The sequence below is a fragment of the Bos grunniens genome, chromosome 7, assembly GCF_055505025.1.
Source record: "Bos grunniens cultivar Pamir isolate PY7600 chromosome 7, Bosgru_T2T1.0, whole genome shotgun sequence".
In the NCBI taxonomy this organism is placed as follows: domain Eukaryota; kingdom Metazoa; phylum Chordata; class Mammalia; order Artiodactyla; family Bovidae; genus Bos; species Bos grunniens.
This window is the reverse complement of record NC_141171.1, coordinates 43,425,743-43,439,051: the sequence shown is the minus strand read 5'-3', so window position 1 is coordinate 43,439,051 and position 13,309 is coordinate 43,425,743. Positions and strand designations below refer to the sequence as shown.

Below are 13,309 nucleotides of genomic sequence, written 5' to 3'. Positions count from 1 at the left end.
TCGCGCGCCCACGCCGCACCCTCTCCGCCCCTGCCGGGCCGGCTCCTCCCTCCCTGCCGGAGTCCACCCGCCTTTGCCCGCCTTCGCCCGCCCTTGCCCCTCCTGGTCCCCTAGTGCCAGGGAAGCCACTTGGGAGGAATCGGATCCACGACGCAGGGGGAGAAACTGAGGCTCAGATGATCTCAACAGGCGGGGGTGGGGGTGGGGGTGGGGTCTAACCACCGCTATCCCTGGCTCTGTGCCCACTCTACAGATGAGAAAGCGGAGGTTAGCAGCAGGGAGGGATTTTGCATCAAAATTGGTCCCCACACTCACCCCTGGATCCTTCATCCCCCTCCTCCAGCCTGGAAATATTTCTCATTGATAAGGCAGGGAAACTAAGGCCCAGAAGGGGTCTGTTTGCCTCCACAGTCACACAGCAGCACTGGTTCCTCCCCCAGGAAACAGTGTCTACCCTGACCAACCCCCCGGGTGCGCTCTACCATCGTGGGCAGCTGGAGAAACTGAAGCAGACTTGTCTGATGGGAACCTATAGGGCAGATCTCATGCCCTCCAGCTGTGGGCAGGAAACTTGACTCAGACAATTCTTCTTCACCCTTCAAGACCCAATGCCAAATGCCCCTGCTTGAAAATTTTCCCTGAAAGATGCAGAACAGCCACCCTCACCCCTGCCTACATTAACTCCATCACACACTTGTCATCTTTTTTGCTTTATTTACTTTATTTAGTGGTCAACTCTGGGAGACAGGGGTGAGCCTGGCTTGTTTAATGCTGTGTCTCCAGTGCTTGCACACAGTAGGCACTCTGCTTGAGCAACTGTTTGGACAAGGACACTTGATTACATGACTCTCCACTGCTCTAGAACCTTCCATAGCTCCCCGCCACCTACCAATCCCTCAGCCTCCTACGTTCTCTGTGCCTCCCCGTGAGAAACGGCCCCTGGCATGCAGCAGATGCTCAATGAACACTGGTCAAGCAAGGGCCCCAGCAGTGCAGTGCATGGACTCCTCCCACTCCCATCCCAGGTGGGCGAGCAGAGAAAGCCTCCACAGGAGGGCAAGACCCCACAGGGCACAGGGCAGCAGATCTGTCCAGATCATTCCAGCTCTAATGGATGAGTCTACACTCAGTTATTTTTTTCACACGCCAAAAAAAAAAAAAAAATCATCTCCTTTTGGAGCCAGTGTTCGAGAGGCAGGGAACAAACTCCATTAGATGAATAAAAATGCCAGCAGCATAGATTGAATTTTGAGATGACTAATGAGGGCTGGGTGGCTGACTGGCTTCCAGGTGACAAGGCCACCTCATCCAGCCACCTGGCCAGGCATCCCAGGACAATGACGGTCATACCAGAGAGCCCTCCCCTACCCCATTCTTCTGGGTAAGGTGCTAAATTGAAAAGGGTCCTCAGGGACCACCAGGACATTATTCCACCATGGGGAGAGATGCCTTTGCCAGCATGAGTCCTCCAAAATAGGGACCCAGCCTGGGGAGGAACACTTCCTCACCCTAACATAGCCCTCAGCACAGTCATTCAATAGACATCGCTAGGGCTGGTTCTAGGAAGCAGGCACACACCAGAAGGCTCTTCAGGCCCTCCTGGGACTCATGTGGGGGCAGCCCCGGGAGCCCCCACATCTCCCCTCCCCCCAGGCCCACTTGGCCACTATCTCCCCATCTCCTGGGCCAGTGAAGAAGGGACCTGATGGAAACTGGGACTGCCCCCATCTGGGTGACCCGAGGTGGGCGCCTGGCCTCTGCGCCTCAGCTCCCAGCTTTACAGGGCATTGGTAGTAGTTCACATCATACACAAAGACAGGCGAGGTTTTTTCCTTAAATGTAGTAAAATATATATAATGCAAAATTCACCATTTCAACCATTTCTAGAGTCTACAGCTCATGCCATTTAGCGCATTCACATTGTTGTGCAACCAGCCCCACCGTCATCTCCAGAACTTTTTCATCTTTCCAAACAAACTCTGTCCCCATGAAACACTCCCCAACTCCTCCACCAGCCCCTGGCCCCACCATCTACTTTCTCTGTGGATCTGACTCCTTTAGGGACCTCCAGTGAATGGAATCAGACAGTGTGTCTCCTTCTGGGTCTGGTTTATTTCACTAAGCATTATGTCCATCCTCAAGGTCCAACCAGGTTGTAGCAGGTGTCAGAATCTCTTTTTAAAGGCCGAGTAATATTCCACCATGCAAAAGGACCACTCACTCATCCATCATCTTTGACAATTTGGTTGTCTCCACTCTTTGGCTGCTGTGAATCACACTGATGTGAACACGGGTGTGTAAACATCTCTTCAGGCCTCCTGCTTTCATTTCTGTGGGCAAGGTACCTGTAGAGGGATTGCTGGGACACATGGTGATTCCACGCTTAACTTTCTGATGACCCTCCTATTTGCTAGAATAGCTGTACCCTTTCACCTTCCCACCAATGATGCACAAGTGCTCGGAAGACACCTCCACCACATCCTGACACTTGTTTTTTAAATAATGGCTGTCCTGGCCAGGAGAGGTTTCCATCAACTCAGTCACCTGAGAATGTCAGATGCAGTCTACACCTCCCCTTCTGGCAGTGATGGCCCAGGATTCAGGGTCAGGTTGGATTTCTACAGATTCTCAGACAAGCAACAGGAGTACTGACTGTGCTGGGCACCCGTACAGCTGCACGCTGGCTCCTGAACTCCTCACGAACCAAGGAGGTACACGTTTCCTTTGAGTGACAACACAGTCTCAGGGTGAGGTGTGGCTTGTCTGAGGCCATGTGGGGATTTCAGGGAAAGGGGCCAGTGGGCTCCAGCCCTTCCAGCCTACCAGGGACCTTCTCTGGACTGTGTGGCCTGTGGAGGGGGAAGGGGACCTTCCAGGCCCCCATGGACTGGTAGCAAGGAGAGCTCGGGCGAGGCTGGTTGCACATTGATTGAAAGCTCTTCCTAGGCCCTGCTGGGACTACCTCAGGCTTGAGTCATCACAGTGACCACCCCAGGGTGGGACCCCACCATCCCTGCCCAGGGGTGCACACCCTCAGCCCCACAGGAGCCATGAGTGGCCAAGGTCCCCTCAGCTGCAGCCACAGATGGGGTGGGCAAGCCAGGAGGGACCCCAGGACCCAAGTCAGCAGCTGAAGGTCCAGAGCTGTGCTAAGGGCACCCCGGAACTTCTGGGCAGTGACAACAGTATCCCTGCTGCTGAGGGAAGAACCCTGAGCCAGTGGAGGTGACCCCCCGAGGCTGGACCCCTGTCAGCTCCTGCCTGGGACTTGACCAGATACAGGGAACAGTACCCAGGTCTCCAGAACCAGCATCTCCTCCCAAGTCACTGAACTATGAGCTGAGTGCAGATGGCCGGGGTGCAGAGAAGCACCAGGCACAGGATGGCAGCGCCTGGACATGGGGCCAGGCAGGAGAGGTGGCCCTAGGCCCCGGGGGAGCCTCAGCCAACCCTGATGCCCTCCCCACCTTCCAGACCTCCTGGAGACCAAGGGGCGAGGAGGGGAACACTGAGCCCCCAGGTCCCCTTCCCCCACCCTGCTGCCAGGGACCAACCAGGAGCCCAGAGCCTGTTGGAACCTTATTCTGTGTGGGGTGACTGCAACGTGCAGGACTCCTCACCTGACAGCCCCAAGTAAACCTGTCTAGGTGTGAGGGCAAGGTGGGCTGTGAGGGGGTTGCAGGGCCCCAGGAGAGAACACCCATCAGCTAAAAGCAGGAGATGCAGTTACTATAGCACTGGCTAAGTCACATGGATTTTCTGGACCATTAAACAGACTGTCACTTAGGGGCAGCTTTCTGGAAGCTTCCATGGGAGGCTTAGGGCCCAAGTCTGGGCTGGGCTCCAGGTTCTGGCTGGCAGCTAGCGGCGTCCCCATCTACCCTGCAGTGTATATGTATGTGTGGTGCTGGAGGAGTGGTTGGCTTCTCTTGGGCCCTTGACACCAAGAACTTTCTGGTCGAGATGACTCTGGCCCAGAACTGGCTGCCACCCCAGAGTCGGCTGCCCAGAGCCAGGCTGGGGAGACAGGCCTGGTGTAACCACCCTGCTGTCCCTGAGTTACTCTTGCCCTGGGGACCTGGCCCACAGCCTGGCCCCCTGGGAGCTGCACAGGGCTGGCAGGTGAGGGAGCAGGTGAGAACCTAGGCTTCTAGACATTATGTCTGGGACTCGGACTCTGTGATAGCTGTGGCAAATCCCCCTGGCAGGTCCCACGGCGAGGGTCCTCAGCCCAGCGGGGGCACAAGGAGGCCGAAAGGTAGGATTTTAGGTCTTTTGTTAGAAATAGCAGAGCACTCATGTGACACGGCAGGTCACGGCAGGGCAGCCAGTCAACCCTGGACTGAGACCCTGGTGGGGGTGCCAATCCAAGCGATAGGACCTTGCAGAGGACAGGCTTGGGCCATGGGCTCTGCTGGCTGAGGGCGAGTCCAGACGTGTCACTTGGTTGGGTGTGTGATGATGCGTGTGGAGAAGTCAAAGAGGTCGCGGTTGATCTTGCGCAGGTTCCGCACCTCATCTTCCAGCTCAGTCACCCGGATCCGCAGCTGGTCCTGGCCTCCCAGGACATTCTGGGGGAGGGGCGGGGCGCTCAGACTGGGCCGGGGGGTTGTGGGGGGGGGGTGCTCAGACCTCTGCCCTGCTCTGAAGGCCACTGTCGCTACAGTCCGGGATGGTGAGTGGGGGCATAGGTAGATCCTCTCCAATAGTCTGAGCCAAGACTGCCCCTAGGAGCCCACCTGAGGTGAGCCTGGCCATCTTGAACCCAGCCCCTTGCCCACCCTGGGCCTCTCCCCTCCAGGCTCGCTCTCCCACCTTTGGGCCCTGCCCCTTCCCCATCTTGGGGTTGCTCCTCCTCCCACCTTCTCCAGTGTGCTGGACATCACCGCCTGCAGCTGCTCCACCCGCTCCAGATAGCTGGGCTCTGACCCCTGAAACACAAGAGCTGAATCAGTCGGCCACTCCCAGGGATGGCCAGGCGGTCAGCTAGTGCCTCCAGCCGGTGGGGACAGCCTGCCGGCCTGACAAAATGGTTGGACCCTGCTGTTGTTCCAGGCCATTTGTCTCCTGCTGGACACCATCTGGGCGCGCTGCTCTGGGCCAGTAGCCAATGCTGGGTACAGGCATCCATCGAGTCCCCTGGAAGGGTGTGGAAGCCCCTGCAGTCTTGTGTGGTTCTGGGGCACAAAGACAGCAGACAGAGCCCAGCCTCAGTGGGAAAACGTGCCCTGCCCTTGCCAGGTGAGGCATACCTGCTGGTGGAGGCCTAGGCGCAGCATGAGGCCCCCGCGGTGCGGCTCGTCCCCGTGCTCTGCGCCTAGCAGGTGCTTGTTGAAGTGGGGCAGGGGCAGGCCTGGTCTGAAGTCGGAGCTCAGCATGCTGACGGGTGCAAGCATGATGCAGGCATTGGTCACGGGGCCTAAGGGTGGGGTGGAGGAGGTGGTCAGGACCACCCTCAGCCAGGCTGTGCCCTCCACGAGGCGGGCCCTGAGTCCTTCCTCTGCCCTGCCTGGGTTTGGGGAGCAGTGGTGGTGGCCACGCCCACCTTTGAGGGTCACTGTCCTGAGGCACTGCTGGCTCTGTACATCCCAGAGGCGAACGGTCTCATCGTGGGAACCCGATAGCAGCACGCTGCCATCCGTGGACACCGACAGGCAGGTCACCTGGTTCCTGATGATAAATGCATCAGCTGGCTCCCAGGATGCTAGGGCTGGGGGTGGGGCAGCAGCAGGACCAGGCCTGCATTTGTGCCCCAGGGCAGCAACCTCCCTCCAACCCCTGTCCCTGCCTGGTCCCCGCACCTGTGCCCTCTGAACACCTTCCCGTGCTCCTGCTCTGGCTGGAAGCTCTTCTCTCTCTGCCCGGGCTGCAAATGCAGGAGGGCAGGTGAGCAGGGGCCTGGCAGTGCCTCAGCCCCAAGCCCGTCCCCTGACCCTGCTGCCCATAGACACTCACCCAGGTACAGAGATCGACCTGGAAGATGGAGCCGTCGCTGCCGCCGCAGAACATGTAATGCTCAGCCAGGTCCATGGTCACGGCCAGGATGCCCACATCAAAGAGTACGGACAGCAGCAGCTCACCTGAGGAGACCTCCCACAGCTGGGGGCGGGTGGCGGTGTGAGAGCCAAGGACCAGGTGGGAGGCTGGGTCCCACAGAACCTCCGACAAGCACTGTCACCACAGAGGTCTCGGGGGCTCAGGGACCCCTGTCCACCACCTACTTCAGTGACTGTCAGCCCCCAGGCCCCCAGCAGGTCAGCCCTGAATCCCCCAACCATGGACAAAGATCCGAGGATGCCCTTGAATCCCGTAAGGCTTGGTTAGGAGCCGCCAGGAGCAGTGGCCAAGTGGGAATTTCCAAGCTGACAGAGGCCTAGACTGTCCACCCTCTGGCCGTCCTTGAGGCTGGAAGCGTCGGGGGATCAAGAGCTGTCTGGAGCCACTGGCTTGGAGGAGAACATTATGTGCTGGCTCCCTTGGGCCAGGAACCTGCCAGCTGGGCTCAGCTCACATCCACTGCGGGGCACGTGGCAGAGTGAGGGTCCTACCTTCACTGTCTGGTCCAGCGAGGCGGTGGCCACCCGGGCTAGGGGCCCCCCAAAGCCGCAGTGCAGGTCTGTGATGGGGAGGGTGTGGCGAGACCAGACGTGCCGGGGGGCAGGGGTCCGGGAGGGGTCTGCCTGCAGCACGCTTGGGGAGGGGGTGGGCAGACCTCAGCGGGCATCTCCACGCCCTCACCTCATCTCCAGGTGGCAGCCCGGCCCCCGGTCCTCCTGGTACCAGCCCGCCTGACCCAGTGCCCCTTGCTTCCCGCCCTCGTGGCCAAGGCCTTGCCTACCCAGAGGCCACAGCTGGACAAGGAGCCACCGGGGCCATGGTGCTACCTGCAGAGGCTCCAGGCCAGCACTAGGCAGTCCTTGCCCCCTGAGATGAAGTGGCTGCTGTCCCCCGTGAACTGCAGGCATGACACGTCCTGATAGTGGCGGCTCAGGATGACCAGAAGGTTCCCTGTGGACACCTGGGGGGAGGGGCACTGGCTTGGTGGGGGCCTGCAGGGAGAGCCTACCCCCATGGCCCCTGCACCAGGGCTTCACAGCTCCTGTGACAAGCCGGTCACAGTTGCAAGCAACTGCCTTCTGAGCTAAGGGATGGCAGTGGTCACAACCGCAAGTGACCACCTTCTGAGTTGGGGGTGGGACTCATGCTGGGAACCATGGGGGAGGGGGAGCTTGGGTTCCAGGAGAGGAGGCCCCTGGCGGCAGGGACACCAGGGAAGGGCTGGGCAGGGGTGAGAGGGCAGAGAAGCTGCGGAAGGATGAACTTTGTCACCCAGATAAACATGTCCACACCCCAACCTCCAAAACCTGTGACCTCACTTGAATATAGTCTTTGGAAATATAATCCATTCAGATAAGTGACATGGGAGTGAGGTGACCACTGTCTATGTGAGGACACCTGGACACAGACACCCAGGCGCTCACCCCGCAGAGGGGCGGGGAGAAGGTCCACAGAGTACAGGAGTCAGAGCCCAAGCCAGAGCGGCCCTGTGGGGCGCCCCCTTGTGGTCATGATGCACGTTGGCCAGGAATTCTCCTAGAGGGTGGGTCCCTCCAGGCCAGACAGACTCCACCCAGACTGTTCCCCCATCAAGAAGGGCCAACCACTGGCAAGCCAGCGGAGCCCTCTAATGATGGTGGACCAGCTGCTGAAATCTGCCCACACCCCCTGCACTGGCCTGACCACAGCAGAGGAGGATCTCTACCACAGGGTGAGTGCCTCAGTTTCTCTCCCTGCACTTGGGCAAGGCTTCCTAGTTTCAGAATCGCGCAGTGAGGTTGAAGAGCTGGAAGTGAGACTGCCAGCTCCCTCTCCTCTGCAAACTGGTTGCGGGCAGGCGTCAGGAAAGGCTTTGTCCTGGGACCTCGGACACTGCACTATGCACAGGAAGGGAGGTGAGTGTTTCCCCAAACATAACAGCCTGTCCATGACAACCCGCTCAGTGGTCTGACCAGCAGCCCACCAACAGGCTGAGCCCACCCTCGTGTTTCTGAGTCCTTGGGCTCACCTCCCACAGGTATATGTTCTCTGAGATCCCTGCCAGGACGTAGAGGCCATTGGGCGATGTGGTGAGGCAGGTGACTGGTCCCGGGCACATGATCTTCTGTTGAAGCTGGTCCTAGAGACAGAAAAAGCCTCTGAGTTTCATGGGGGAGGAACCTGGGGAAGGGGCAGGCGACAGCTGGTAAGTCCAGGAGTAGAAAGAAGGTGGGGGTGGGTAGGGAAGCAAAGGATGGGATACTCTGAGCAAATCCATGGTTCAGCAAAGACGGACCCACTCCAATTGATGCTACGCATTGTGGGGGTGGAGGCCTGTGGAATCTCTTTCAAAGCAAGACAGCACCTCTCTGGACTGGGGGTCAGAGGGACCCCCAGGTGTTCGGGTGGGGAAGGCACAGAGGGTCCAGGAGGACCCAATGGCCACTTGGCTTTTGCCCTAGTCCTGCATCCCCACTGAAGTGTCGCCTAGGACCTTGAGCCTCAGTTTCCAGATCTCTAAAATGGAACAACTTCTCAAGTTTGTGTGTGGACCACACCACACACAAGAGACAACACAGAACCCACCCAAAGAGATGTCAGCTGGCAAAAGCAGGCAGCAAGCACCGTCAAGGGCTGCATTTTTAAGTTTCTCTAATCGTGGGCCCTAATGGCAAAAGGTATGGCACCCCACTCCAGTACTCTTGCCTGGAAAATCCCATGGACAGAGGAGCCTGGAAGGCTGCAGTCCATGGGATCGCTGAGGGTCGGACACGACTGAGCGACTTCACTTTGACTTTTCACTTTCATGCACTGGAGAAGGAAATGGCAACCCACTCCAGTGTTCTTGCCTGGAGAATCCCAGGGACGGGGGAGCCTGGTGGGCTGCCATCTATGGGGTTGCACAGAGTCGAACACGACTGAAGCGACTTAGCAGTAGCAGCAGCAGCGTCTCTGGGGACAATAAATGCACTAGACTCCTGAGTCACCCTTCAGCGGGCTCCCTCAAGCCTCGGACCTTCACCCTCCAAGCTCAGGATACCGACGGAACCCCTAATGCAAACACTTTTTAACTAAATTTCTCGCCTAACGCGCCGGCTCCCACACAGGGCCCCCAAGGGACCCACCCCCGGCCCTCCTTGTGCGCATGCGCACAGCTAGCAACCCCCCCACCCCGAAGCAGCTGCCCACCTTCAGCTCGGCGTGTGCGCGCAGCGCCTTAGCCGCTCGCAATCACAACGGGCGCGCGACTCCCTACCTTCCCCCAAAAGACCCCAGACCCGCGCGTGCGCAGAACACCTTAACGGGACTACCCACTCCTAGCCCGGCTCAGGGTCCATGTAGCCTCCACCGCCCTTTCCCCCGACCCCTGAGCGCCGCGCAGCTCGCCAACCGCGCCCGGGAACACGCCGCCGCACCTTCCTCTGCAGCTCCCAGGCACAGATGTAGTTCTTGCCCAGCTGTGCGGCCAGCAGGTACTCGCCATTGAGTAGCGCCAGGCCGCGGGGCCCTGCCTGGCCTCCGCGGTACGTGAGCAAGTTGGCGCCAGAGTGCAGCTCCCACACAACGCAGCTCCATAACTGGGCCGCCGAGTCCGTACACACGGCTACCTCCATGGGCGCCGCCATCTTGCCTTCTCCACCGCCCCGGACGTGCGTAATCATCAGCGAGACGCGGGCGACTGCGCCGTGCCGGATAGAGCGGCGCACAGGTTGCCTGGCTCAAGGCTGCCGGCTGTCCTGCGCGCGCGCGCACACCTCAGGGCGGGGAGCGGGGGGCTGCCCTATGAACCAGGCTGAGTTATCTTCCTGCTCTGCGAAAAATAAGGGGTGCACCGCCTGGTTAGAGCTCTTAGAAGGATACTTCTTCCAAAAATAGATGGCGAAACCAAGGCGTAGAGTCTCCTGAGAGCAGTTAGTAGCTTCAGAGCCTGGAGGTCTGGCTTGGCCCTTTGCACTGGGCGCTTTGGCCAAGCACGCAACTTCGCAGATTCTTCTTCTTCTTCTAATTGTGCAAATACTGAGTACCGACCTCACAGGATCGAGACATTGCACGTAAAACAGGCTACGCTCCTAACATAACAGGTAGTGATAGTCGTGTCCGACTCTTTGCGACCCCATGGGCTGTAGACCACCAGGTTCTTCTGTCCATGGGATTTCCCCGGCAAGAATACTGGAGTGGGTTGCTATTCCCTCCTCCAGGGGATCTTCCAGACCCAAGGGTCGAACCTATGTCTCCTGCATTGCGGACAGATTCTTTGCCGGCTGAGCCACCAGGGAAACCCCAACAAAACGTAGCTGGCGTTCAAAACAGCCAGTTAGATGTGTGTTCGTGGACCCAGGGTCCGCCTCCCCCTGGACCTCGCTTCTTCGGGGGCCACAAAACCCACATTTTAATTTCAGCAACTTGGTGCAGGTCGAACAAATCGTGAGGTCTAGGGAGCACTCAACCTCGTGTCAGAGTGCTGGCTGCAGGCTGTGTCCGCAAACAGTACATTTTATTTTATTTTTTAAACAGTACATTTTAAATAGGGAATTAGTTGCCAACCTTTGGAAAGGGAGAATTCGCTCAAAAGTCGCGGTCTCATGCCTGTCCTGGGCGGTGTACCCAGAAGCAATATGGGGACTGGGTGCTGTGTACGTTCCCCAACCCCGCCGCGCGATCTAGGAGGAGAGGATGGGCAGGAGAGGGGAGGAGGGGGCCTTCCTGGAGAAGGCGCGGCGCTGGAGCCGGGGACTCCGCAGGCCCAGGCCCGGCCGCCAGGTGGCAGGCTCGAGCCATTCACCGAGATGCTAGAGGGAGTCGCTCCAAGCCCGGGGGGCCAACAGCAACAAGCAGCAACCGGGGAGAGGGGGCGGGACGCGTCAGAGGGTGTCAGGGGGTACCGGCCTGATCGGTCGGAAAGGCTTCCCTGAACAGGTGTCCAGAAGAGAAAGAGGGACAGACGCGCGAACAAAGGCCCTGAGGCTGACCGTGGTGGGGGGAGCTGGACATGAGGACCTGGGTTTTATTTTATCCCAGGGAAGTTGGGGGGAGGGGTGTGGAATGTGAAACTGAAGGACTTTTGTAAATTGGAGAGAGGTGGGTGTCCAAATCTCCAGAAGCTTCCAAAAGGGGAAACTGAGGCAAGTACTACCTAGTCTGAAGATGAATTGGAGCTAGAACCCCGGTTCCTCAAACTTTTTTTGTTCTTAATGAAACACCTTGAATGGTTATTTACATTTTCCAGATACCATTTTCCCCAAACCACATCTTTCTCTGAATCTTGGGCATTCTCTGGAACCCCAGTTGAGAATGGTGACACCCTGCACCTCCCAGGGGTGGGCCAAGGTGGCCTTTTTCCAACCACCAACTCAGGGCTTGAACCCGGTCCTCCTTCTGAGCAGAGGGGCAAGTCACTGCCCAGCTCTGGGCCTCAGTTTCCCCAGGGGCCAGTCGGGAATGCTGATTTGAACCCTGGATCTGGGTGCTCCTCTGGGGAGGTCTTCCCTGGCTAAGTTGCCAAGCAACTTAGCCTCCTGGGGTTCCAGGAGGAAAGGTGGGCCCTGCAGGTGCAGGTCGAAGGGGGACCTGTTACAAACAGAAGTCGAAGACGTGGAAGCCAGGGCATGGGCAGGCCAGGGCTCCGCTGGAGGGCAGGCAGCTGCGGTGCAGTCCCGGGCCCCCTCCTTCCCCTCCTTCCTTTTCCCCTCCTCCCGTCACGGGGGACCCAGCTCAGCTGGGCTGATGTGTGAGGTCAGAGGTCACCCCACCCCCAGCCTGGTTCCGGAATGAGGACAGACCAGTTGTGTCAGAGGGCCAGGACAAAAGCCACACTTTGGGGGCCTCTCGGACCACCCAGTCGCCAGACCTCCTTGGTGCCAGCCTGGCGTCCCATCCCAGATCCACTAACGCTCCTAGGCCTGAGGACGTAAGGGTAGGGGCGGGGCAGAACGGGGAAACCGAGGCACAGAGGTCTGCAAAACCGCTCTGGGTCTAAGCCCCCCAACCCCGTTCTTTATTCCCTACTCGGGTATTAAGCGCCTTCTGTTTGCAGGCTGAGGGTACACACTGCCCGGTCTCCCGCCCTGCCCACCTGGAGCCGGAGCCCAGAGAGGGGGCACTGTGGGTTGGCGAGGAACGGGAACCCAGGCTCAAATCCAGCGCCTAGCCTGCTAAGTGCACTAATGGCGTTGCGGAAGGCTGATGACTCAAGCGAAAACCCTCTTCTTCGGGCTCCGGGCTGGCTCCCGCGGCTCTGCTGATCAGACTTGGTTTTGAGTTTCACCTCCAGGGAGGCTCCCCCGGCCTACTCACAGGCACAGAGTGGGAGGCTCCGCGGGGATCTGAGAGGCTAGGGAGGAGGGGGTGGGGCCCGACCCCCTCCCTGCATCCCTCCGCAGCCTCGGGGCTGTGTAACCTCAGGGCCTCTGGGCCCCTCTCTGGGCCTCTTCAGAGGAATGAAGATGCTGGACTGGCCGATCCAGTTTGCCCAGAAGGCCTTAAAAAAAAAAAAAAATCACTTTTACTTTACCTCCGAGACCGGGAGGGCAGGGGGGCTCTGAGAGGCAGGTGGGTTAACCCCTGTCCTCTGAGTTCCTCAGGTCCCCCTGGTTCACAGAGGCTGGGACCACGTGAATGGGCTACAGGGAGGCACATGCACCAGGAGGGGTGACATTGTTTTTCCTCCCTCAATGCAGACTTAGGGGCTGACCCAGGCAGGAGAGACCGGCCCAGGCCAGCGGATGCTGGGGAGCCAGGTGGCAAGAGGCCAGTCCTACCCACCATTTGGCCACGCTGACCTTGAGGCCATTAGTCCTCTGTTCATGGGGTGGGGGCGAGAGGTAGATGAAGAAAGGATACTTAGAAAATGCTCAGGTGTTTCCCTCCCAGGTGTGTTGAGCCCGAGGGTCCCAGGGCTAAGTCTGCCTCTTGGTCCGCTTACTTTGGGTCCTCAGGTCAAGTGTAGAAGTGTGGACTGAACCACAGCCGGAAGGCTAGGGAATGGGTGCTGGGTGGACCCATATGGCTGCCAAGACTGCCTGGGCTCCTCCTGGTGGGCGTGTGGGGGTCCCTACATTTCACCCACAAGGGCCAGGCACTGCTGACTTGGGGGTGGGTTGTCCACTGTCCCCTCCTCCCCCCACCATGGCACCCACTGGAGGACATCGGGGATGTGGCTTAGTGGTCCTGGGGGGCACAGTCCCCACTGGGGGACCTCACCATCAGGCCCTCAGCCTCCTGCCACCAGGAGCAGAGTAGGGGTGGGGCGACGCCCAAAAAAAACCACCAGAGG

General features: G+C 59.0%; 1 protein-coding gene across 1 annotated transcript; it reads right to left on the bottom strand.

The window, feature by feature from the left end:
- Positions 1 to 2,092: 2,092 nt before the first annotated feature.
- Positions 2,093 to 9,674, bottom strand: WDR18 (WD repeat domain 18). Its single transcript, XM_086411281.1, has 10 exons — positions 9,453 to 9,674; positions 8,066 to 8,176; positions 6,885 to 7,018; positions 6,549 to 6,690; positions 5,956 to 6,099; positions 5,802 to 5,866; positions 5,546 to 5,670; positions 5,253 to 5,419; positions 4,863 to 4,931; positions 2,093 to 4,571 (listed from the first exon to the last, which is right to left on the bottom strand). Exons 1-10 carry the CDS (start codon positions 9,660 to 9,662, stop codon positions 4,440 to 4,442), a joined length of 1,299 nt encoding a protein of 432 aa, XP_086267407.1. The 5' UTR covers positions 9,663 to 9,674; the 3' UTR covers positions 2,093 to 4,439.
- Between the last annotated feature and the right edge of the window lie 3,635 nt (positions 9,675 to 13,309).

What these genes read in the sequence shown, in the direction of transcription:
- WDR18 (XM_086411281.1), bottom strand. Translation starts at nt 9,662, where the DNA reads ATGGCGGCGCCCATGGAGGTAGCCGTGTGTACGGACTCGGCGGCCCAG. An exon ending in AGAACATATACCTGTGGGAG is followed by an intron (nt 7,019 to 8,065) that starts GTGAGCCCAAGG and finishes CCCTCCCCCCAG; the next exon opens with GTGTCCACAGGGAACCTTCT. An exon ending in AGGTCGATCTCTGTACCTGG is followed by an intron (nt 5,867 to 5,955) that starts GTGAGTGTCTAT and finishes CTGCATTTGCAG; the next exon opens with CCCGGGCAGAGAGAGAAGAG.